At 37.2% G+C, this 25336-nt stretch overlaps 1 protein-coding gene across 1 annotated transcript; it reads left to right on the top strand.

The window, feature by feature from the left end:
• Window positions 1-9853: 9853 nt before the first annotated feature.
• On the top strand, window positions 9854-20082 carry LOC134803723 (zinc finger protein 260-like). Its single transcript, XM_063776533.1, has 8 exons — window positions 9854-10076; window positions 10708-10834; window positions 14713-14763; window positions 15466-15489; window positions 15971-16009; window positions 16841-16894; window positions 18476-18562; window positions 18755-20082. Exons 1-8 carry the CDS (start codon window positions 9936-9938, stop codon window positions 20047-20049), a joined length of 1818 nt encoding a protein of 605 aa, XP_063632603.1. The 5' UTR covers window positions 9854-9935; the 3' UTR covers window positions 20050-20082.
• Window positions 20083-25336: the final 5254 nt, after the last annotated feature.

Consider the following 25336-nt stretch of genomic DNA (forward strand, 5'->3'; position numbering starts at 1 on the left):
TCAAATCAAATCAAATCGTAGAAAAAATGAATTTCGCGCCTTTCTACTGGACAGATGGGTTTCCCAGAGTACCATATCAGATAACCACCAACGCATGTGCAAAACAAAAAACCAAACATCATATAGACCAAAAATCCTCCCCTCTGTTTTCCGTGACCATAGATTCCGGTTTTTAATTTCAGCCATGTATGATGCGCCTCTTTCGGTAAGGGGTTAAGGCCTATACACACATGCCAACCTGTCACGTCTCCCCAATGCTGTCTTACGCAAGTGAGGCCGCGACCTTGCGCATCGGCATTTCTTCATCGAATCATGGCTGCATTACAAATTGTATGGTGTACCGATCATTACACACCACATCACATTACATGACATCGTAAAGTATGTAAAAACGAAGCCCGGATTCATCCTGAGGGTCGTGAAGTTGGAATCTCGACACACAGGCCTATTCGGATTTCGAGATAATCACAAGATCTTGAGACGATTTAGAGATCAACTAGACCGACATTAGATATCGACTAGATGTGACTTGGATATCTAAGTCATAACTTGTCGAAATCGTTCAAGAGGAGCTCCAGAATGGCGGAAACGTCAAATTTGACATCTATCTTACAAATATCTTTAAATTATCCGTATCGTAACTTGTTGAAGTCTAGTGAAATCTAATTTATTTTCTCCCTGCTCCCTGACACTGCGGGGGTGCGTAATGCATCGCAGCCATAATGTGATTTGTAGTGTTTAGTTTTAAAATATATTTTTATAACATGTATGCTAGTTTTAAGGTATTTATGTATGGGCCACTAGTTGTCTGAAATAAAAATTTTCATTTCATTATTGAAGGCTTCAATCAAGAGTAATGGGTACCTGTGGGTCAAAAACGTTCAGGAAACCCGCCTTTTCTGTGGACATTATCAAGGTTAACGATTTGGAAACTTTTTTAGGGTTCCGTACCCAAAGAGTAAAAACGGGACCCTATTACTAAGACTCCATGCACTGTCCGCCTGTCTGTCTGTCCGCCTGTCTGTCTGTCTGTCTGTCCGTCTTTCCGTCTGTCCGTCTGTCCGTCTGTCCATCTGTCCGTCTGTCCGTCCGTCCGTCCGTCCGTCCGTCCGTCTGTCCGTCTGTCCGTCTGTCCGTCTGTCCGTCTGTCCGTCTGTCCGTCTGTCCGTCTGTCCGTCTGTCCGTCTGTCCGTCTGTCCGTCTGTCCGTCTGTCCGTTTGTCCGTCTGTCCGTCTGTCCGTCTGTCCGTCTGTCCGTCTGTCCGTCTGTCCGTCTGTCCGTCTGTCTGTCTGTCCGTCTGTCTGTCTTTCACCAGGCTGTATCTCATGAACCGTGATAGTGCTAAACAGTTAAAAATTTCACAGATGATGTATTTCTGTTGCCCCTATAACAACAAATACTAAAAAGTACGGAACCCTCGGTGGGCGAGTCCGACTTGCACTTGTAGTTTTTTTTAGACTTTTATCATACAACTTTCAAGAAGTAACAGATTTTAACATGCTTAGGGCCGGTCACTTGTGCATTTTTGGGTTAGCCAACTAACTCGGAGTTAAAAGTTTAACCCTGCTTTATACAGTACATCAGTACAGTTTAAAGTGGAGTCCAGACGGGATCGAACGATCAATCTCCAATTTAATCACCAATTATAGATTTATGGTGATATTTGAGCCCTCTAAATCAAGGCCTGTTCACTTCCTAAGAAAGTTATGTCCCCAAATAATTACGCATGTATGCGCCTGAAGCTTCTATGTGTGCTTTGGCCTCCTAGAAAAAGTTGCCAGTAATAAAAATAAAATCATTTTTCTACAGCAACATTGCTGCCAACTCTGACTTAAATTTTCACGAATTTTATACATTATTAATCATAAAATACGGGACTTAAAACACTTAAAACTTAATTACACGCGATTAAGTTTTATAATGAATATTTGCTTCCAACTGTCTTTATCAATGTTCATAAAATATATGGAGGGTAGGTACGTCTACCCACCATAATAAAAAAATATATTTGTCAATGACTCTGTCCAACTGCTGTGGTTAAAGTTCATAACGAAAATTGTATTTATTAAATCTTTAAATAATAAATACAACGTAGCGGTACTACCACTTAAGACTCTGTAAGTCTGTACCTACATGGATCACAGCAATGCACATAGAAAATGTGTTAAATGCGGAGCAACGGCTGTTGAAGATACATATTTGAGTGAAATTCACAGATTTAGTGGGTTTAGAAGGAACCGCGTCATAACGCACCTGGAAAGCGTATTAATTAACCGTGAAGAAATGTATGAATACAAGTTGGAAATCTGTGTAAAATGCCGTGTGTAAAGTGTACCTAGTGTATCTGTGTGTGTAAAGTGTAATAGGTAGGCATGCCTAAAGTTATTTGTATTATACTGAAAACTTTGTGAATGCGCTTTATTAATGTCTATTTTTTTATTAAGTTGTCAGGGTTTAATTTTCAGTGTATAATTCTATATGTAAAACATTTTTTTTATAAATAATACAATGTTATGAACATAAATATGCCTTTTATTTAAATCAATTGATAATACCACAAACAAGGGTTTACTTGAATCTTTCATATATTTCGTGATATGAAGATAACAAATATGTTTATCAACAAAATTACAACCTACCAATACCCGCCAGGCTAAACCGGTTGTCAACGTTAGTTCCATTGGTACACAACGAGGGCGCCACTAGTATAAACGTATAAACGGTTGGGGACATTTTTTTGTATGGAGTTACCGTTCTTCTCCTAGTGAGTATTATATTCTTTGCTCTAAATTATCAGATTGGCGAAAAATTGTCCCGTCTAGTCTGAGCTTAACTCTGTATAGAACACTACCACCTACCCTTTCTTATGCACAAGAATGGATAAACACTTTAAACTCTCGCGTTTTGTACATACCGTAAAATGGGGTGAGTAGGGACAAAACTGACATTCAAACCTCAATAACATTTTATTTTTACATTCCTATCAAACTTAATTTTATTAATAAATGTTCCGGCCGTTTGTATTTTACTTTTTTTATGATTTTAGGTAGTTCCATTTCATAACTTTAACGATAATCACAAAATCCCTCCTCACCCCGTAGTCCCTCGTAGTTAGGGTGAGATGGAATTTCATACAAAATGTGATTTTGAAACGTTGTTGAATCGTTTTTTTTTTATTATGAATATTATTATACGTCCATTTGTAATAGGAATACATTATTTAGGTAGCAGTAGCCTTTAAAAACCATCTCACCCCCCTGTCATACCTTCTCTCCCCATTCATAACCCGACTCTCCTCGCAATCCCTACTCACCCCATTTTACGGTATTTAATTACACAAACGGGTCTACCGCGATATAATTTCATTGTTTTTAGGTAGACCCGTTTGTGTAATAAAATAAGAATGGATAATTTATCGCATGATAAACTCACTATTTATAATAAACTCTATTGTAGTATAAGTTGTATATCGTTATCATGGTTCGTGACACAGAGGCGGTGCACGAACATGTACGTACGAGTATAATTGACCGGTAGAGGTCGCCGAGTTATCCTCATGATGAAACTGCAGGTTACTTTATTACCTGTTACTTGCAGGTAGAGGAGTAATAAATAAAAGACGGGGCTAACGCACTTTTATATTGAAATTGTACACGTTTTAACATTTTAACCGCCGTAGTCTAATATATAGTCATACAACTTTTCTAAAACACTCAAATATTGGCTCATAGATCGCTACTTTTATACTGTAAATGATTTTATAAATCATACAAAATAATGTTTAGTAATATTTTCTTAAACTACATGCATCCGAATTAAAGCTGAATTTTTACTGGTGTTACCATTTCGCATAATACCTATGCTGTTAGTTATTTTAGATTTTAGTACATATTATATTTTAGAATATTATCATAGAATTATAATAACAGCAACTTACGTCCTATTAACCTTTGTAACATTTACATATACTGTTTAAAACAGTTAGAAAAAGTGAAACTACATTTTACACTAAAACATGTAATATAATATACCCTTTTTTTGCAAAAAAATTATTGTTTGTTTGTACAATATCCAGCTCATTTCGCCGTATTCTGATAAATAAGACAAAACTTCGTGTAACTTCGTACCGGCGGCGACACGAGCACGCTCGATGAAAAATTTTAAGCGGTTAAAAGGTTTAATCATAAGCAACTGTCATAAAAAAAGTTATGCGTGGTCATACATAAAAAAAAAATATATACGCGTCGACTTGAGAACCTCCTCCTTTTTTTTTTCGTCGGTTGAAAATCACGCGGAAACTAGACTACATTGCGAGGATTATTAACATACTCTAACCAAAGCCTTACAATAAAGTTAGCTGTATAAAAAACATCACGAAAATATGTCTTAAACTGTTTAGACGACAAACGAAGTGCAGCCACCGCGAGCACTCGAGCCTGAGGAAGGACCCCCGAAGGGCCCGAAACATGTCGCCAATAGCGGCTAAAAATTCAAGTGAGTGAAGTGATTATAGCCGAGTAACATAACGAGCAAATTTTTTTTTTTTAAAGGTAAAAACCCGCGCGTTAGCCATTGCTACCGTCGCAAGTTTTGCGCGGCGAAATACATGTAGGGTTCCATAACAAAACCTTCGGAACCCTTAACCGTCTTAAATTTTTCGCACAATCCAAATGCATAATTATTATATCAGTCGCTTCACAATCATGGCTTTTTTCCTCCAACGTAACGATTACGTGACGTATACGTGTCGTAACGTAACCTCACTTATTCGCAACGTACTACAAAACCAGTATACATTAGAACTTTGCTTACGTATAGTTTGTAAAAGAGTAAGTTTCTTTATATGATGGTTTATGCTGTAAAATTGTAAGTGAATATTAATCCATTTGCGTCACATGCCGGAAGGCAAGTTGTTTACATGTGTAGGTACAGTACGAGTATATTTACAAAGTTGGCCAAGACTCGAAAAGAGTTTACCTCAACCTCATTCTTGTTTCATCTTGAGCATCATTATATTGACCACAAATAGTATTTTTTTATTAGTTCATACCATGTAATTGTTACGTGTTGTGTGAAATTTACGAGCTAGTACCTTACATACAATAAACTGGGGCTATAACACAGATTTTGGAACTAGATTATAAACAAAGCTATTTAGGCAAGATTTTACGTTAATTTGGGATTTTTGAAGACCACCCCTTCCTGTACTCCTGCATGGATCCCTGTAGTAGCAGGAGGCCATAGGCTACGGTAACCGCTTACCATCAGGAGGGCCGTATGCTTGTTTTCCACCGACGACGATACCTAGAATCTAAGTTATCTAAGTAATGAGAATAATATATTGACACACTTAATTTATACACTTTGCGTCGAGTCAAGAAAGATTAAGTTTAAGTTTTTTTACCAGACCTCGGAAAAGCCAAAAATAAGTGCTTTTCGTCATAATATGGTCCTTATGCTCCATGCGCATTAAGAACCCTTTTCTAAAGGAAAGGTCCTTATGCTAGGGAGCATAAGCGCCCTTCTCTGACGGAAATCCACATATTTTAACAGTCTATTTGTGGATGTTTTGTCATATCGTCCACCGTAGCATCAAAATTACAGGGTCAGTATTGATGAGTGAGGTGTCAATCAATTCGCCTTTTACGACCCGAGTCACTTAGGCAAAAAAATTAACAGACTTCCAAAAAAGCACCAAGATGCGAAACCGGATTTTTGTTTTTCGATCGTTTTATAAATATTACAAATTGACAAGGTTAAAATATACCCTAGCTCAGGGGTCGGCAAACCGCATAATATGCGGCTCTTTGGACCTGCAATTGCGGCTCTTTTAAGACACCCAATTTGCCACTTAAAGAACTTAGACCAGTCACATCAACTTTTGTAGCTCTTCACTGATTTAAACTTTCACGATTTTACACATTATTAAATTGTACAACGGGACTTATATAGTCGCGTGTTTTAAAACTTAAATGCGCGATTAAGTCCCGTTGTACAATTTTATAATTTTGTGGCTCTTATTCTTCTTTCTCCTAAATTTCCTAAAACATGATTTCTACTGTGGTGAGCTCTTCTGGACATTTACCTACTTTATATTTGTGCACACAGTTTCAAGTTTGGAAAACTTCTCGATATTATCAGGAAATATTCATAGGAAATTAAGGAAACTTTCATCTTGGAAACGGAAAATTTCAATCCCCATACATAAATATGAGAAGTGACCGAAAATGTTCAATGTGGATATTTCTAGAAAATTTCCGAATGTATCAGTATTATTTGTGTCGTAAATACATATTTTATGTTTTGAGACGTGAAAACAGTATTACATACGGGTAAGTACTGTAGTTTCACTGTCAAACAACTGGTACTTACTTATCGACAATGTGAACAACACAATGCTTCCATGTAGGTCGTGCAGGTTTAAACATATTAGCAATGGGACAGCGAGATGGAAAGTCAAGATTTCGGATTTCGTATACTAGTTGCTATGCTATTAGAAACTAAAAGCAATGAACGCGAAATACATTTGTCAACATAAAAAATAGATACAGATTGCATAATTGTTTTCCATCGTATTTTCACGGAAACGTACGAACGTGTATAATGCTATTTCTGTCAGTCTCAGTACAAAACGTAGGTACTATGGTTGACTGAAGTAGCGTGACAAATACGAACGTTTCCGAGAAAGTACCATGGAAAACAATTATGCACTACATCTGTACTGACGCGGACAGGCGTAATGCTTGCCTGTTTGTAAGCGGACACCGCAGCCTATGCACGGAACACGCAACATACCCCTTTACAAAATCTGCCCCTATCACTACACCTTAGAAACAAAGTCCCCGCCGCATGTCTGTCTGTTTGTGTGTTTGTTCGCGATAAACTGAAAAACTACTGAACGGATTTTCATGCGGTTTTCACTATTCAATAGAGTGATTTTCGAGGAAGATTTAGGTGTATAATTTGTTAAACCGTGCGAAGCCGGGGCGGGTTGCTAGTTTTTATCATAAAATCTTAAGAAGCTGCATTTAACTTTAAGAAAATTTATAATAAGAAACGGCCAACCAACCATGGAAATCATGGAAACCCTGGAATACAACCATGTCAAAGTGACGGAAATTTTAAGGAATCCCTGCTACTTATCTTGACCTACTTTTCTGCTATGGACTTCGCGGTGTACCTACACGTTTTCTCCTCTTTCGTAGGTAGTTTTATTGTGATAAATTTTTGAGATTCAAATAATATTTTGCCCAATAAGGGTAGCCATCATAAATGAAAGCATTAAACAAAACCAAATTGAATTTACCTTAAAAGAGAGCTATAAAAAAGCGATTAAGTGAATCATAAATTACTCAATCCATCAATAATTTGATAAAGTAACATTCCACTGATTGCTCAACCACATTATAGACAAGGCTGTATGCAAGTGCCTTAGTCTTAAGCCTTAGAGGAAAATTTCAAAATAATTGGCCCATCTTACCTTTAAGTACGATTAACGGCGAAAATTTTCTAAATCAAGTAACACGCGCTCACAAAGTCGTTAATTTTAATTTCACAACACGCACTAAACACAAAATCCACTGTGAATTTTGACAGCTGTCAGTGATTTTTTTTTCGAAAACGAAGTCCGTTCCACAGACGTGCGGTAGTATGGAGACCGCTTTACTAACTGTAGATTGCTTGCTTGACCACTTTCGAATCTGCAGCAATGTTTACAAACTTATTGGGTAAGCTAAAACACAACTTTTCTTTCCTATTATTAACACAGTAAAGTATTAAACCGCGTGGCAGGCGTGTATTTATTTTTGGTGATTGTTCCCGCTGTTAACTTTTGACGTAAGTGGAGAATCAAATATAGGTCTTATCCGCTTACGTTAAAGATTACGGGGGTTTTGGATGTGGAAGAAGATATCGCGATATCGATTAAGGTTGCATATGTATTATGCATCGATTCCTATTTTAAGTTGGTTAAAGTTAAAATAAAAAAAATATAACTTGACCTACATAGGACCAGGAAATTTGGAAATACATATGCCCTAATATGACTCACATGAGCCAGTCGGCAGCATATATTTTATTTAATAATAATAGTATTATGTTTTGCAGTTAGTTTACGATTTCAAGAACATAAATAGAAAAACTACGCTCAAAAAAACATTCTATAGCCTCAAAATGCAGCCCGCCCGCCATGATCCGGCAACTTGTAAAGGCCATAGCAGTGGGGAGACACTCCTGACTTCGGTCGAACTCGGCTCCGCTCGGCTCAGCATTGCTCCGAGCAATTATAAGGGTTGGCACCACTTGTCTTCCTTTTGCGTGCACGACCACAGATAAGATAATCACTTGAATTTTGACAACCCTAAATAGCCGAGACGGATAGTGCCATATATTAGAAAGGGACAGCATGATTCGACCTTGACCCGCTGTCAAACTTCGGGTTTGTAGGAAGTGTCCTTTCTGTACGGTAGTACTATTATTTCTTCTGTGGCCATAGGGAGCGTGCATGAACTGTAGGGGGCAGCACAATATTGGCGCAAAAACTTCCATACATTGGTTTCGAAAAATTCGCCACACGTGAGTTTTTTGGTCGAACTAATTCTAATTCAAAAAAACGAATTGAAGGCGTTTTCAGATAAACCTTGTTGGAAATGTTAGGCGTACAAAGGGCTAAACGTACAACCAATTAGATTAGTTACCTACTCCTCACGTTTCCACATCTACCATACTTACTCTTTGATCTACCCTCGAGAACGCAATTCTAACAAACTCCACTGGCCGGCGGAGTAACGCAAACCGTAAGGCGTGTCCAGACGGGGACAATTTTTCGCCAATCTGATCAAATCAGGCCGTGCGGACGCAAACGCCAATTTGAATCGCCGAATTCAACCGCCGATTATAACCGATATTACCGATAAAATGGGGTGCGGACCAAAGAATATAATACTCATAGTGCGGACGCAAGAATACCAATTTGTGACGCTAGTATTCGCGTTTGGGGGCTTTTTTTAAATTTAGAACGCTCAAATATCATCATAAATTTAAAATTGGTGAAAGTGGCCAAAATGGCGTTTGCGTCCGCAGCACCTGATTTGATTGGACAATTTAATCAGATTGGCGAGAAATTGTTCCCGACTGGACAGGCCTTCAAACCTGTGAGGCAGAGGGCCCTACTAGCTACCTATCCTATCATTCGGGTCGGGTGACAGAGCTCCCCCAAGTGCGTCTCGAGCTGCACCCTAATATCTAGGTAGCCACGATTTGCATCGTGTTAACCGATTGCACCTATATTCTGAATATAATATGTATTCTCAAAACTCACGCGACTAAGTAAAAGTATGAATTTATAATAGCTGCCAGCGCTTCCTCAAGAATCACTCTACGTATTGATAGGTGAAAACAGCATGTTAATCCGTTCAGTAGTTATTGAGTTTATCGCTAACATACAAACACACAACCAGACAGACCCGGCGGGGACTTTGTTTTATAAGGTGAAGTGATACTTAACAACAACTTAATATTAATACCTACACCAACGCCTGAAAAAATATAAAGGCAAAAAGTTGTCATGATATTATTTTGCAGACAGTAATGTAATCGTATAATAGGCTGTATCTTAGGAAAAAGCTCTGAGGAAAAAAAAGACGAAAACAACATCGCAGCCATACAACGTGGTAAAAAACTGCGAAGTAAAGTATCCAATACACGTGTCGGGTTCCTTATTGGTGTATTATGGAACCCAGTTATTATGTTCATATGGCAAAAATCTAAGTATCCGACGGCGCAATCGACGAATCTTTAAAAGTACAAAACGTCAAACATGCGCTGTCAACAAACTAGTGAGTCTGATTCGGGATTGTTGCAAAATTTGTAAAAATATACGATTCGCAGTGTTTTTATCCAAATTTAAACTGGCTTATCTTTAAATTAGCTTAATAATGACGGAAATCTGGAGTTTAGATGCACTTTGTCGATGTTGTCATACAGACGGTGATTTCAAAGATTTACGATCAGTGTATGTTTTCGATAATGGGCCCGAAAATTATCTTAACATGTTACTTGAGACCTTGGGAGTCACGGTAAGTAGTTAATAATGAGCCAACACTACTTATTTACGTGAATTACTTAAGTTATGCGGGATATTGCGTCAATGCTACGTGCTGCAAGTCTTGGCAAAGTATCAAAAAATGGTTTTTAAGTAAAAAAACTGCGATAGATATTTTGTTTCGATTTTACTAGGGAGATGCGCTCTGCAATGGCTGTGCGTGATGCTGAATTTTGTATATAGGCAAACCAAATCAAATGTTTAGAAAATAACTGTAAACAGAGTTCAAAATTATCAAGATTATTATGGTCTTTGAACTCTTTGATTAGTTCACGAAAGTACGACTTTGAAGTAATACTAAGCATGTTAACTCAACTAATTCTAGTCAATTCTTCTGTATCTATCTAGTTGCGTTGATTGATAGCCTATTTGTATATATTATGTATTGTTTGCTTAAGTAATACAACTTTATTACTTGATCGTAAAACCCACTGCTTTAAACAAAACATTTGATTGTTTCTTGTAAAATTTGTGGTTTTTAGACATGTAAGTGCACACATGTAAGTAAGTAAATACACTTTACTGCACCACAAACAGAAAATGTCTTCTGCGTTACATAAAATTGAATAATTCCAACACAATTATGAATTTTCTTATATTTTCAGATAAAGCCCCCATCAGTGAATGCCAGCTACTCCATCTGCGACGCATGCATACTCCAGCTCCGGAATGCTACCAACTTTAAGAAAAAAGTACTGGAATGTGAGACAAAGTTTGAAGAATATTGTAAAAGTAAGTAGAAAGATATTTTGCTATTGTTGAACAAAATAAGATGGAGACTGTCTAAGCTATCTTTGCACCAACTTGAACTGAACTAAGTGTGGGTGTGTCATTATGAACACCTTATTTTTATAGAAATTTAACATTGGCTCACTTTGTAATTGCAAATGCGATGCATAGTTAGCTTGGTCTGTTTATGGGCTTAGATTCTAGATGCAAAAATTTCTTTATTCAAGTAGGCTTAACAAGTACTTAAGTCTGACAATTATACTAAAATCTATATCAACCTACTTATTTGGACACGCACCATCCTGGTTTCTGCTCCTTGCTGTTTAACCCCGTTATTCATAACGGTTACTAAAGTTGATACTACTACTACTACTACTACTGCTGTGGCGCAACAACCCGAAGTGGATCTTGGCCTCCGACACCAAAGACCGCCATGCTACTCTGTCCAAAGGTTAAAAAAAATGTTGCTGGAGATGGCCTGCTACACTATCGACGAATTCTTCGACAGGGTGTCATTGATCCATACATGCAATGTAAAAGTCTAAATTCACTGTTTTAATGGGACATTATTGTCACTGAAAAATGTTATTTTTAATTCAGTTATTTTAATACGGATTATTTTATTAGAAAGCCTTAATCTAACTATAGAAAATTATAGAAAATTATTTAACAAAACATTGAATTATTTTAGTTTTTTTGTTTTTTAATTTATAATTATGATTGACATGACATATGTATTTCTGTTTTGCTTTATTAGGTATGCTTTGATGTGTTGTTAAGTTTACTTGATTGAATTGATTATGTTTACAAAATGCCTGACCTGTAATTTATATTATAAATAAAATATATGAATATATATGAATATGAATATAAAGCCGTTTCTGTCCAGTCAACGACGCCGAGTTCGCTAAGGTCTCCCTCCCGAGGTGAGGTGAGGTTGTCCCTTTTCGTCGTATTGGTAGGATGGAAAGGGACAACGATTATTATCAGCTTGTCAACTTTAGTAAATGTTTATGAATAAGGGGGTTAGAATGTACATATGTAAAATATATAGTGTCCGACCGAAACATGTTTTTTTGCCGAAACCGAAACCGAATCTTCGGCTTTGGCTCTAGTTTCGGCCGAAACCGAAACCGAAACCGAAACTTTTGTAGACTTGTTAAAATCGTTGAATAAATGTCATAAAACCGCTTTTACACGCATATTATGGGGCTATCAACACCCAATGTCCTTGAAATTTATGTTACTTAAGCAGTTTTTTAAGAAAATTACTAGAGTTAAACCAATATAATTCTGCAACGATTTTGATAACACACGCAGTGCAAGTGTTATTTTAAACGTCAAACCTTCTATGAAATTGTGACGTAATAATAACTTTTGCACTACTTGCACTGCGTATGCTATCAAAATCATTGCAGAATTTTCTTGGTCTAACTCTATTCATTCATCAGTCAAGCTAACATGTAGATACAGGGTCAACCAAAAACGCGAGCGTAGCGAGCGCGAAATTTTTTGTTAACAATATCGCAAGGCTGAGTACCGATCTTCACCTGGGCCTAAAAGCCCGAAATGCCCCAGCGAGGCGAACTTTCATGAGAAGTCAAAGCCGTGCTTCAGGCATCAGGATAAGTAGTTGAGCACAGACTCCAACCAATGTCTATTGTATTTAAAAGCGAGACCGCAGGCCGAGCATGCCGCAGCGAGGCCAAAGGCTAAGCTGAAGTAGAGGACATGTGGAACACAAACCAATGGTAAATTGAGGTAAAAAGTAAGGCTAAGTTCGAGCATTCGTATGAAAAATTGTACTGGGGACACTTTTAAGGGTTTCTTCTTCGTTTTAATCAATAGTCAGCTGTTCAGCCTCGCAAAATATTAACTATTGAGAAAATCAACTTTGCGGCACTAGTTGAGCGTAGCCTTTAGCCTCGCTTAAAATTTGCCATTAGAGGTAGATAGGAAAATGACTGAATAAATTAGTGAATAAGAGCGAAAAAGACATCGTTCTACTCGGGCCGAGCTGATACTCGGCCAACGGCTACGTGCGGCAGTGCTATCTCATTCACTCCGATACAATTAGACAGGGTGCGCGTTATAGGTATTGACAGCCTCTTAAGACTGCGTCGAGCGTCCAGTGGCGCCCTCATTAGTGGAATTGTGTTTTATAATAAACCAATTAATTTCTGTACCTATACATGAATCAATATATGTAGGTATTAATATTGTTGTCCTACTTATTCCCCAACTTTTAGTCTTTGTCCGAAGTACCATTTCGTAAGTTTCGGCCCGGCCGAAAGGTTCGGCCGTTTTTTGGCCGAAACCGAAACTATGGCCGAAACATGATTTTTTGGCCGAAACTGGCCGAAACTGGCCGAAACCGAAACCGAACCTTCGGTCGGACACTAAAAATATATGCTTTATAAATTTTAATTTAATATTTTACTTAGGCCCTTGAGGCATTGTACCAAGGATGCTGGCGGCATTTCCTCGCTGTATCGCAATGCTGATACGTTGTGCGAGGTAGCCGCCAGCTCTTCGGTCACCAGTTACGTCAACCAGACGCTTCGCGATTTCTGCGAACAACTTATGCGCGCTGGGACCCCATGGACCTAAAGTTTCAACTCCAAATGGTACAAAATGGTACTCTCTGCCGAGGCTCTTATATTTGTTACGTTTTAGAATTTCGGCGCTTTCCGCCGCTCCGCCCGCTTTTACAGTAGTCCGTTGGAGGTGGGACGGTGCCAGTGTGTCTACGCAGGTAGCATCCCACACTAACATCCGTCCCAAGCTCCAAGGAACTAAGGACACTCCATCGGGCCTCTTGCCATCATCTCTGATAATGCCAGTCGGCTCAAGAAGAGCAGGCACATTGATGGTGGCAAGAGACCGACGGACTATGTCATTAAGCGACGCATGTCTCGAAAAACGGCCTGCACTTTTTTGACAAGATAATCCGTGGTGTCCCAGTCGGTCCACGTCCGTGCCACAAGAGCATATGTGTGGCGTACACACCGAAACCCCGAGTCGCAAACCAGTCGCCAGTCTAAGGGAGGCCGGATCCAAGAAAGTACCAGTATTGGGCGAAGGATGGGCATGTAGCCAGTAACCGGCTTCCCGGGCTCCGACCGCCAAAAGCCTCGCGCGGTCTGGACCTGTACAGTTGTTTAGGAGAGTATTGTAAGTTACATCACAGTAAACATTATCCCAACTCCTTTGTGAATTTGGGTTGTCTGGAAATTGTTTGCCTGGGCAAGCAATTTTAAAAGCATTTTTGGCGTCCTCAAAGCCCGCGATCTCACAGTTTGTGGGCAAAGCCCTTAAGATATTTCCTATGAGACCAGACGTGCTATGAGTGGACGCCAAAAAGGCTGGGGAAGCCACACTGGAAATTTTGCGAATTCCTAAACCTCCAAACCGAATAGGGAGGGACGCTTGAGACCAGGAAGGCTCACTTAGCTGAATGTTTAGAATCGTCTCTAAACTAATTTTGATCAAAACATCTATGGGCGACAATAAATTTTGATGTTTCCAGAAAGGACAACAGCGGAGCACATACGTAAATTTAGGGACAAAAAGGCAGAATTTAAGAATCACAAGAGCATAATGAGGGCTAATTTCGAGTAAGCGATCCGTGTGACTTTTGAATTTAGTTATGGAGTTAGAAATATAATCGGGAAAAGATTCTTCGAATATAGGAGAACCCAGGAGGCAAAGAGAATACTTGTCTACTGATTTGATATTTACAGCGAGGAAATGCCGCCAGCATCCTTGGTACAATGCCTCAAGGGCCTATTTTAGATTTAAGCTAGTTATTAATTTAGTTTAGTAGTACCACTGTATATATATTGTATGTAAATAAATGATTTATCATATTTTACTTTCAGATGAGTTGTCACAAACAAACTATGATATAAAGACTGAACCAGAATATTTAGGTAAGTGGATAAGAGTTGCATTTACTTTTATCATAATTTTACAATGAAATGTATTGTTTACCATGATAAACATAATATACGTTTATATTTAATACTAGTTTAGTACTTAGGATAAAAAAACATATGTAAGCAACATCTGTTACTTACAAGCATGCTGTGTTTGCCTGTAATTGGGTGAATACTCTAGCAATATTATTTTATAACTTGTCATTTATAAGTAGGTATTTTTTGTATTGCACCTGTTGGCGAACCTAAATAAATAAATACAAAAAATAAAAATAAACAAGATATTAAAACAACAGTTAAAAGAATACAATAAATTTTCAAATGCGTAAAGTATTTGAAAATTTGATATTTTCGTTACTATCTACTTCAGTTGCCAGATAGGTTATGAAAATGGAAGCATCTGTATTTTAAGGACATTTATGTTAAGTTTTTGTACATACCATGTATGTTTTCTGTGTTATCTTCTCAATAAATAAATAAATAAAAATAATTTGTTCCCAAAACACGTGTGTGATCCTTTTATGAACTCACTTTGTTCGTTACAAAAACCCACTCTCGTATATTGTAATGCCTATCATTATGTAGCAGTCACATAAAGTGCTATTATACATATTGATGCACTGTGTCAAAGTACTACACATATTAAACTAATATTAAAAAGGTTTTTGACAGTATAATTCCTAATATTTGTTTCAGATGACTTTGACAACAATGATTTTGGTAAGTAATTTTGTATTTTATAATCTTAGAGGATATAACCAACGGAGACGCCATGTCTAAAATTTTCGGTACAAAATAGTCTGCCGTTTTTTGCGGGGGAGGGGCACATCAAATGTATAGGTACGTCATGTCAGATAAACGTCAGTCCATACATATGGTTGACATGTGGTTGACCATTGGCCGCCTATTTTCGACAGAGGGGAACGCCTGTTAATGGCGGCTCCATTGTTTATAATATACAATAGATACAGCATATAAAAAAAGCAGTGTGTCATATATTATTGTGTGCTTTGTTGTGCAAAATATTTAAAGATAAAGATGACTGTACTTTATGATTGTGCTCCAATAACAACGTAAACTATTATAATAAATATTTTTATTTAAAGGCCATCTTCTTATACTATTGAAGCATTTTTCAAGTTATTTTGTTGTCAAATAATATTTCCTAAAACACATATTACTAAACATTTTCTTATTACAGGTGATGATATTGAAGTCAAAGACGTTAGTAAAAATCCAGGTGCGTATAATTAGAACTATTTTTATTACATACGTAGTGCATAATTGTTTTCCATCGTATTTTCCCGGGAACGTTCGTATTTGTCATGCTACTTCAGTCAACCTCAGTACTTTGTGTACCGAGACTGACTGGAATAGCAAGACACGTTCGTACGTTTCCGTGAAAATACCATGGAAAATAACTATGCACTACATCTGTCTGTACTCTATGTTAGTTACATTTTAGTTTTATAATAACATAGCTAACCACAATGAGTTTTTACCAACAGCCTCAGTTAAATGGTAGACCTGCGGGCGCAGCATGGTTCCATATTTATCGCCTGTCACTATGCGCGTCCCTTTCGCACTTACATACTTGTTAGAACATGACAGACATGGTCACAAGCGATGAAAACGCGACCGTGCTACGCCGCCAGAAATCAGTTTTATTATTTTATTTAGTTTCTTACCAAAACGCGAGTTATTTCGTAGTCGATATCTAGCGTCAAGTAGTGGATTTATCAGTCCGCTACTTGACACCAGATGTCACAAGTATCGCTACTGACGAAAAATGAATGTCAACTACGATATAACTCGCGTTTTGGTAAGAAAACTGATGTATGGAGTTACTACTCTTTCCTTGCTTATATTTCTCTATGGTTCTATTGTCTATTCTGTAATACTGTAAAGTTAAGAATGAAATGTGCAATGTTTCTTCTTCTTATTCTTCTTATCAAATTTAATTTCCAGAAGATCACTTTTTTATACGGGTAGTTCAACGATTCTATTTTAGCTTATTACTAATTGCATTTAACTCTTATTTGCTTGATAAATAATGAAGATTTTTTTGCAGAATTCACCGCAACTATCAAGAAGCCAGTGAAAAATATTAAGAAAGAAAAAGAATGTAAGTTTTTTAATAAGCTTTTCAATTTATTTCAACTAGACTTTCTGTTCAACTCCTTTTTGTTCACATAAGCTGTAATTAAACGTTTATTAAAACCATAAACATAATTAATAGGTACCAAACTTACGATAAAAGTAATCTAAAATTTAAATTATAAGCTGTAATCCATACTATACTAATATTATAAATGCGAAAGTCTGTCTATCTGTTACCTCTTCACGCTTAAACCGCTGAACGGATTTAGTTTAAATTTGACATAGAGATAGTTTGAGTCCAGGGGAAGGACATAGGATAGTTTTTATGTCGGAAGTCATCCCTAAAGAGGGTGAAAAGGGGGGTGATATTGAGAGAGTTAATGAATTGCCTGATAATTGATGTAAGCTTAAGCTCAAAATATATGATTGCTATTACACTTTATCCAGGCGCTATACTTACTCTAGCTGTTGTTACTGATTCCACGCAGACGAAGTCGCGGGCAAAAGCTAGTTTCTTATATTAAGAGGATAGTGGTTGACCGCTTCACCATACGAACGTAGTCCTCATTTTCCTCCCTGGATATTGACATTCATGCAAATAGTAACCTCGTAAGACCCACCATTTTTAATTTGAACCTTGTTCTATAAGTAAATTGGAACGAATTTCGTTTGTTTAAAAACGCAATGAAACAAAAGAAATGCTACTTTATTTGTTTCATGAAAGGTTCAAATTAGATTGCAACGAATATGGGGCATTATCTATGAAAAGGGACCTTATTGTCGATGGCGCTTACGCCGCACAGCGTCGCGCGGCATTATATTTATATCGGAGCATCGTTAATAATGGCGTAAGCGCCATCGACAATAAGGTCCCTTTTCATAGATAACGTCACATATGTACATTTAGACTCACGAGGGTAAACCACCTTTGTAACACTGGGGCCGTGGGAACTGTGTAAAAAGCTCATCGATATTACCGGTGACCAGAGAGCTGGCAACTTTCTCTCGCACCGTATAAGTATTGCCATGCAGCGAGAGAATGCTGCCAGCATCTTTGGCACAATGCCGCGGGGGTCTTATTTAGATGTGTTTTAATTTAGATTAGTTTAGTTTTTACTTTTATAAATAGTTTTATATATATATATATATATATATATATATATATATATATATATATATATATATATATATGTATATATATATATATATATGGAAAGTTTATTTATAACACCCAATATTATTGTTAATCAATAAATACCTTTTAAATAAATAAATAAATAAATATTATAGGACATTCTTACACAGATTTACTAAGTCCCACGGTAAGCTCAAGAAGGCTTGTGTTGTGAGTACTCAGACAACGATATATATAATATATAAATATGTACTTAAATACATAGAAAACAACCATGACTCAGGAACAAATATCTGTGTCATCACACAAATGAATGCCCTTATTGGGATTCGAACCCAGAACCATCGGCACTTCACAGGCAGGGTCACTACGCACTAGGCCAGACTGGTCGTACCTTTTGTAACTATATATTTTCACAGTTGACATAGAGTCAAGAATTTATATTTTACATGAACTTATTTTGTGTTTCAGCTGACAACAATCACATAGAATTGACAATAGACGTGAAACCGAAGATCGAGGGCAAGCCGAGAAAAAGAAACAAGTCGTCCGTCAAAGGTATAATACTATAAATAGTATTTTCTGTCCGTCAACTTACTTATCTACAAATGTGACATCTGTCTTAGAAAACATATTCTAAACAGTCATAGTTTCTACTGGTACACATAGAAACTCTATGTATCAATAACGCACATGCCAACATTACGCATGCAAAAAGTTGCATTAAGTTAATATTTAAAATGTTTACAGGTAAATCATCAAAAACCAAGCCCAAAGTCAAAGAAGAAGAATCGTTAGTCGTCACTGTCAAAACGGAAACAGGCGAGCTTTACTCTTGTAAGAACTGCGGCGCCAACTACCAGAACTTGGATCAACTCAACCAACATATTAATACAGAGCATCTCAAAGGCTACAAATGTATGTACTGTCCGGAATACTTTAAAAACGAAAATAGGTACAAAGTTCATAATCGCTTGCAACACAACGACTTAAAACCATTCCCCTGCGAGCACTGCGGCAGAAAAGTGGGATCCAAAACGTCGCTACTAGAACACATTAACTCCGTACACACTAAAGAAATCTGCTACCAATGTGATAAATGTATGAAAAAATTCCATAGTAAACAAGTGCTGAAGATACATTTGATGAAACATGACGGTACGTTTAGAAAATTAATTTGCGAGCAATGTGGGGTAGGTTGCAATGACAAGACTAACTTAAGATATCACGTAATGACAGTTCATGAGAAGTTAAGGTTATTCAACTGTCAAGAATGTGATAAAAAATTCTCTGCCATGAAACATTTGAAGATACATATGAGGTTACACACTGGGGAGAAACCATACGAGTGCAATATATGCAATAACGCTTTCATCTCAAGAGATGCATTGACTGTACATCAAAAACTGCACACGAAAAGTGGGTACAAATGTAAGACATGTGCCAAAGTGTTCCCTACTAGAGGTTTATATGCTTCTCATTATAGAAAACATGTGAGTACTAAGCCATTTAAATGCCATTTATGTAATAAGGAATTCGCTGGTAAATACTCCTTAAACCGTCATGTATTTGAGCATACAGGCGCTCGTCCATACATATGTCCAGTCTGTGGTAAAGATTTCTCACAAAAAACACAGCTAGTTCGACATAGTAAGATTCACGATCCTCAAAGGGCGGAAGTAGTTAAAGAAAAGTGTGAATTGTGTAAAAGAACTGTGCCTAATATAGAGAAACATATGCTAGCGCATAATAATAAGCCGTATCCTTGTCATTTGTGTGAAAAGAGATACCCAGAGCAGAATGCCTTAAACAGACATTTGCAGAGGCATACCGGGATCAAACCACATCAATGTCAATTGTGTGATAAAGGTTATATACAATTGAAAAGTCTTAGAGGACATATGATGAAAGCGCATAAATTACCATTAAAAATTGAACAAGAAGACCATTTTGATAGTGTTGTTAATACTTATACTATTCAAAATTTGAAGAGAAAGACAGGTTTCCCCAATGATGTTATAACTCAAGATAGGTTATCCTCCTGAGACTAGATGTACATTACAATTATTTTAAAATCTTAAATAGTTATACCTATAGTGTAAACAACGTTATTTGCGGTATTTGACACATTATGACTGACGTATATAGAGATGTAACTAACGCAAATCGATTGTCACAGCAAGCGATTACGATTGGATGGCACGTAGACTGAGGTATCGAATTGTGACGTATAATGAATTTTTATTTGAGATTTAAATAAAGCTAGAATTATATGGTTTTCCCGCAAGCTACCGGTTGGTCGGTGTATTTAATACACCGACCGAGTAGGTCGCACCCATTGTCAAAATTGAAACTAACTGGGGATCTATTTTAAAGTTTATTTATGTTATTACTGTGTCAAATTTGTTGTCTGTTAAGTAACGATAAATATATCCATATTTACAGTTAATTATCCACCTTTTCCTTATTTTTATTAAAAGAAAAATGAAAAATTCATATCGATTTACTTAGACGACTACCGATTCATAACGGTGGTGTCCGGCCAACACTAAAATTAAAAAAAAAAAGACGTAGAACGTAAACGTTCGCAGTGCAGTTGTTTTCCTTTGTGATTTCGATGTGCAAAACATTTTACGTAGTATTGCTGTTGTGAGTGACAGACGTCAAATACCGTAAATAACGTTGTTTACACTATAGTTATTGTTACTCTGTGGCTGACATGTTGCTGTCATATTTTTAGTTATATCCCGGTTTATTTTATATATATTTATATGTATGTTTATGTATGTCTATTTGTATTTCGTATATGTGTATGTTTATTCAATGTGATTGTGTGTGTGAACGTAGGCTCCATAATGTTTTTGCAACACCTACTTTTTCGATTATTTCTCTGTTTCCGCTACCCAAAGGTTGTCTGGAAGAGATCGCTCTTTAGCGATAAGACCGCCTGTTGTCTGCCTCTACATTTAATCAATTGTTCTTTTCTTTTGTATCTTTTTACTGAGGTGTGCCAATAAAGAGTATTCTATCTATCTATTAAAAAACAATATTATAAAGATATTAGGCGTAAAGCTAATCTTCACCGTGAATGGAAACGAACAGGTGACACTGCGGTATATGATGACTTTTCCAGGCTAAGGGCAGCTGTAAAATCGAAAACCACAGTAGCCTATGAGAATTATGTCCGTCATATCCAAAGTAAGATAACTTCCGAACCTAGGGCATTTTGGCAACACGTGAGCAGTCTAAAATCCAAAGGAGGGTTTGAACCGCAGGTTAATTATGATATGAGGGAAAGATGCATGAGGGGGTTGAAGCAGCCCAGGCCTTCTCAAACTTTTTTTCAAGCGTTTTTCTTCCGTCTGAACCTCTCCTTGACTATGAAAACATCATCTGTAACGACTCAACACGTAATTCGAATTATATAAACGTATATGAGATATCTCTTGCTGATCTAAAAATTGGTATAGCTCATTTAAAACCTCGCAGCTCCCCTAGCCCTGATGGCATCCCTGCATTTGTTGTTAAGGGGTGCAAGGAATGGCTAACTGGGCCACTACTTCACATTTACAACCTGATCTGCGCGATCGACAGCAGTACGTGCAGCACGGATGCTTCGTATCGAAACCCTACCACACACGTTCCGGAGTCAGTCAGGGTTCAATTTTAGGTCCGTTTCTCTTTGGCTTAATGATAAATGACTTAGCTGCAGTCGCTAAGCATGCCAGATGTTTGTTATATGCCGACGACCTAAAGCTCATTTATGGAGTGCAGCAGTTGTCCGACTGCGCGTCTTTGCAGGAGGATATTGATCGCCTTCATCAATGGAGCATTAACAACAAGCTCCTCTTCAACAAATCAAAGTGCTCCGTGATGACTTTTAGCCGTGCCAATAGTCCCATATTTGCTCAATACCTGCTAGGTCCTGATCCCATAACTCGTGTCGAGTCTATACGCGATTTGGGTGTTATCCTCGACACGCAGCTCAACTTTCATGAGCATATGAAAGCGTTGGCTACAAATTGCTATCGGAGGTTAGGGTTTGTGGTTCGGAATGCGCGAGATTTCGATGACGTCAGGGCTATTAAATTAGTGTACACTGCGTTAGTCCGGAGTAAACTTGAAGCCGCATCGGTCGTGTGGAACCCGCATGAGGACAAGTACGTCTTGCTTCTGGAAAAAATCCAGAAAGCCTTTCTGCGGTTCCTTTATAAAAAGATGCACGGTTATTACCCATACTTGTACCCTTCAAAGTTCCTGCTTGGCGTTTTAGGGTTTAATTCCTTAGAGGTAAGGCGTAACTACGGGCTCTTGACCACAGTATGTAATGTCTTACGGGGGAACTCGGACTGCCCAGAACTGGTTGCACAGCTCGTACGCCTGTTCCATCTATGGCTAAGAAGGCCCAATTTAATTTTCGACCACGAAGTCATCACCTGTTAGATGTGCCTAAAACACGCACTATGTCCCATGGCAAATCACCACTTGTCCGCGCACTACAATATATCAATGCGCTCCTCGCATCAGCACCGGAATGTGATGTATTTGCAAGTAGTTGGATGGATCTGTGTAAAGAATGTATGAAGTTCTGTGAGGCGTTGGATAAGCGTGAATCATCTGTCTTGTATTAGTTTTTCTTTCTGACATTTTGTTCTGTTTGTCCTTTCTAGACTGTATCATGTACCTTGTTTGTATAAATACTGTCTATTATTATAAATTTCACAGTGTATTAGTCCGCTGTAATGCTGTGTAAATTTTATGAATCAATAAATAAAATAAATGTGTAAAAAAAATGTACATTACAATGTACATAAGCGTGCAATCTAATTTGAACCTTTCAAGAACCAAATAGCATTTCTTTTGTTTAACTGCTTTTCAAAACAAACGAAATTCGTTCCAATTTACTTATAGAATAAGGTTCAAGATAAAAATTTGAAAACTATATGTTGGGTCTTACGAGGATATAGGCGTTCCAAAATTCAAGCGCTTGCCTTGTACAAATTGTACAAGTTGCCTTTAGTCGCGCCTAGACCAGCGTGAAATGTGCACGTCCTAACAAGCTTCCGTACACCGAACGAGATGAACTTATGTTTAACAACGAGTATGACAAAGTCAATAAAAAAATACATATTTCTTCATATGTATAGAAATAAATATGGGAGTATTTTTTGTGCTCTTTATGTATGAATATAAACTGGCTATAGTTATAAAATATCATTAGGTTACCCTTGAATTGGTTTGTTAAATGTTAGCCCAATATACGTTGACAAACATACTTTGGTTTTATTTTTTTTGCATAACTATAATTATAAGTCTTTTGCAAAATTTTATTAATAATTTATTTATTTTTATGGCATAATCGGTCAGTTAGTCAGTACAGTACCTAAATATAGAGATAGTCATGTATTTAAAACAAAATTGATGGTATTATTTTAATATTTAGCTTTAGTGATTCGTAGCCCGGCCCACAATCTCTCTGCTTTGCCTTAAGGTTGACTGGTAGAGAATGCTTTTGGCATTAAGTCCGCCTTTTGTACGATAAGTTTTCTTATTTGCAATAAAGTTTAAATAAATAAATATTAATACACAAAGGCAGTAAAAATCTTTGTAAACGTATTTTTGGACCAACCTGTAGAAAGAGTCGATTTATGGTGTTTCCTAAGTTTTATGTATAAGGGGGTTAATCTTACTTCACATTCTTCTAGGCGCCTTGCAGTGCCATCTAGATCAGCATTCAAATTAAATAATTTTAATAAAATAGTATTTGCGGCCATATGGATTTATACACACGATTTTCGACTTTATCTTAGTGGAATACGGTATATTATTTTTTGCAAGTAAAGTAATGTGTTAAGGCACTACTGTAGTAGTATAACTAGTATAAGTTAGTGTCGTTTTTACAAAAAAGGGTCCATAATAGAGCGACTGGCCAGTTCAGATGCGTCCCTTAGGTCCCTTCCATATTCTTGGCAATGTATCTTATAAGATACATAATTTTACACTCTCTTTTTGTATTTTTAAGAGCATTTTTTAGGGTTCCGTACCCAAAGAGTAAAAACGGGACCCTATTACTAAGACTCCGCTGTCCGTCCGTCCGTCCGTCCGTCGGTCTGTCACCAGGCTGTATCTCATGAACCGTGATAGCTAGGCAGTTGAAATTTTCACAGATGTATTTCTATTGCCGCTATAACAACAAATACTAAAAAGTACGGAACCCTCGGTGGGCGAGTCTGACTCGCACTTGTCCGGTTTTAAAATCTATTAGGCGTAATCGAGGCTTGTTCTCACCATTATTTTTATTTTTCCAAGAAAATGGTTAAAGGGAATTACACATTTGTCAAAATAACACACCGCACGGTGAAAAGGTTATTATGTTTTGTTATTTACTTTGTAGTTTATTTTTGTATAATACTGTATAATGTTTTTTTTTGGCACAAGATTTTGATGTGTTAGGGTAATTATTTAAAGACTGGAGTAAAGTGATTGTGTTTAGAAAATGTATTTTATTTTCCATCCCTAACGAGTTCTATTAGTATAAGTAATGCGCTAATATTGATCGTGTAAAATCCAAGTTTATCTGCCGAAGTAGATGGCGCCATTTATTTAGTGGTAACTGAATTGGTAACATATCGGAAGATCAGCGCCGGAAGCCACCAGCAACATGCTGAGATGGGGCCATTTCGTGGCACTTTAATCTTCTTTTGTGTTTTCTTTTATATTATGTATTGTCTCGTCTGTTTGTGCTTACGAATAAATTCGATTCTATTCTAATCATCAAACGGCAATTTTACAATCAGAGTTAACGCATAATGTACGGTTCCGTACAGTAACACACTTTTCATAGATTTTATAGGTACATATAATACTTACTTTATTAATAGTCTTTGGTAAAAATACAAATGGAAGCTTTATGAAAACACAGATAGTAGAAAAAAAATGTTTATTTCAAATGACTAGAATATAACACTAGAAATTGCTACAATTACACGCTAATTCGGTGACACAATACACAACTGTTTTTTTTTTAAACTTAGTAAACATTCTGGCCATGTACTCGTACCTATGTAAGTATGTAGTACTTACGATAATGAGTTCTAGTATTTTTGTATTATACCATTTATACCTACAAGTGGCTGTTTAACCCTTCGAGCAACACCGGCTTCCGACACATCGGAAGGGAGGGGCCCAAGCGATATCTCACCGTACAAATCTTTCTGCCATTTTTCGCGGGGGGAAAGGTGCACACAGTCGCACTTCTCACACTTACATACAAAATCCAATCTGTAATGACGACACAAATACATAGAAAATGACACACGTCAAAGACAAATC

The sequence above is a fragment of the Cydia splendana genome, chromosome 27 (genome assembly GCF_910591565.1).
Source record: "Cydia splendana chromosome 27, ilCydSple1.2, whole genome shotgun sequence".
Lineage (NCBI taxonomy): Eukaryota > Metazoa > Arthropoda > Insecta > Lepidoptera > Tortricidae > Cydia > Cydia splendana.

Excerpts from the sequence above, each read along its gene's own strand:
- LOC134803723 (XM_063776533.1), top strand. The coding sequence starts at position 9,936 with ATGACGGAAATCTGGAGTTTAGATGCACTTTGTCGATGTTGTCATACA. Across the intron at positions 10,835-14,712 it reads GTTTGAAGAATATTGTAAAA|ATGAGTTGTCACAAACAAAC; the intron begins GTAAGTAGAAAG and ends TTTTACTTTCAG. Across the intron at positions 18,563-18,754 it reads AAACAAGTCGTCCGTCAAAG|GTAAATCATCAAAAACCAAG; the intron begins GTATAATACTAT and ends AAATGTTTACAG.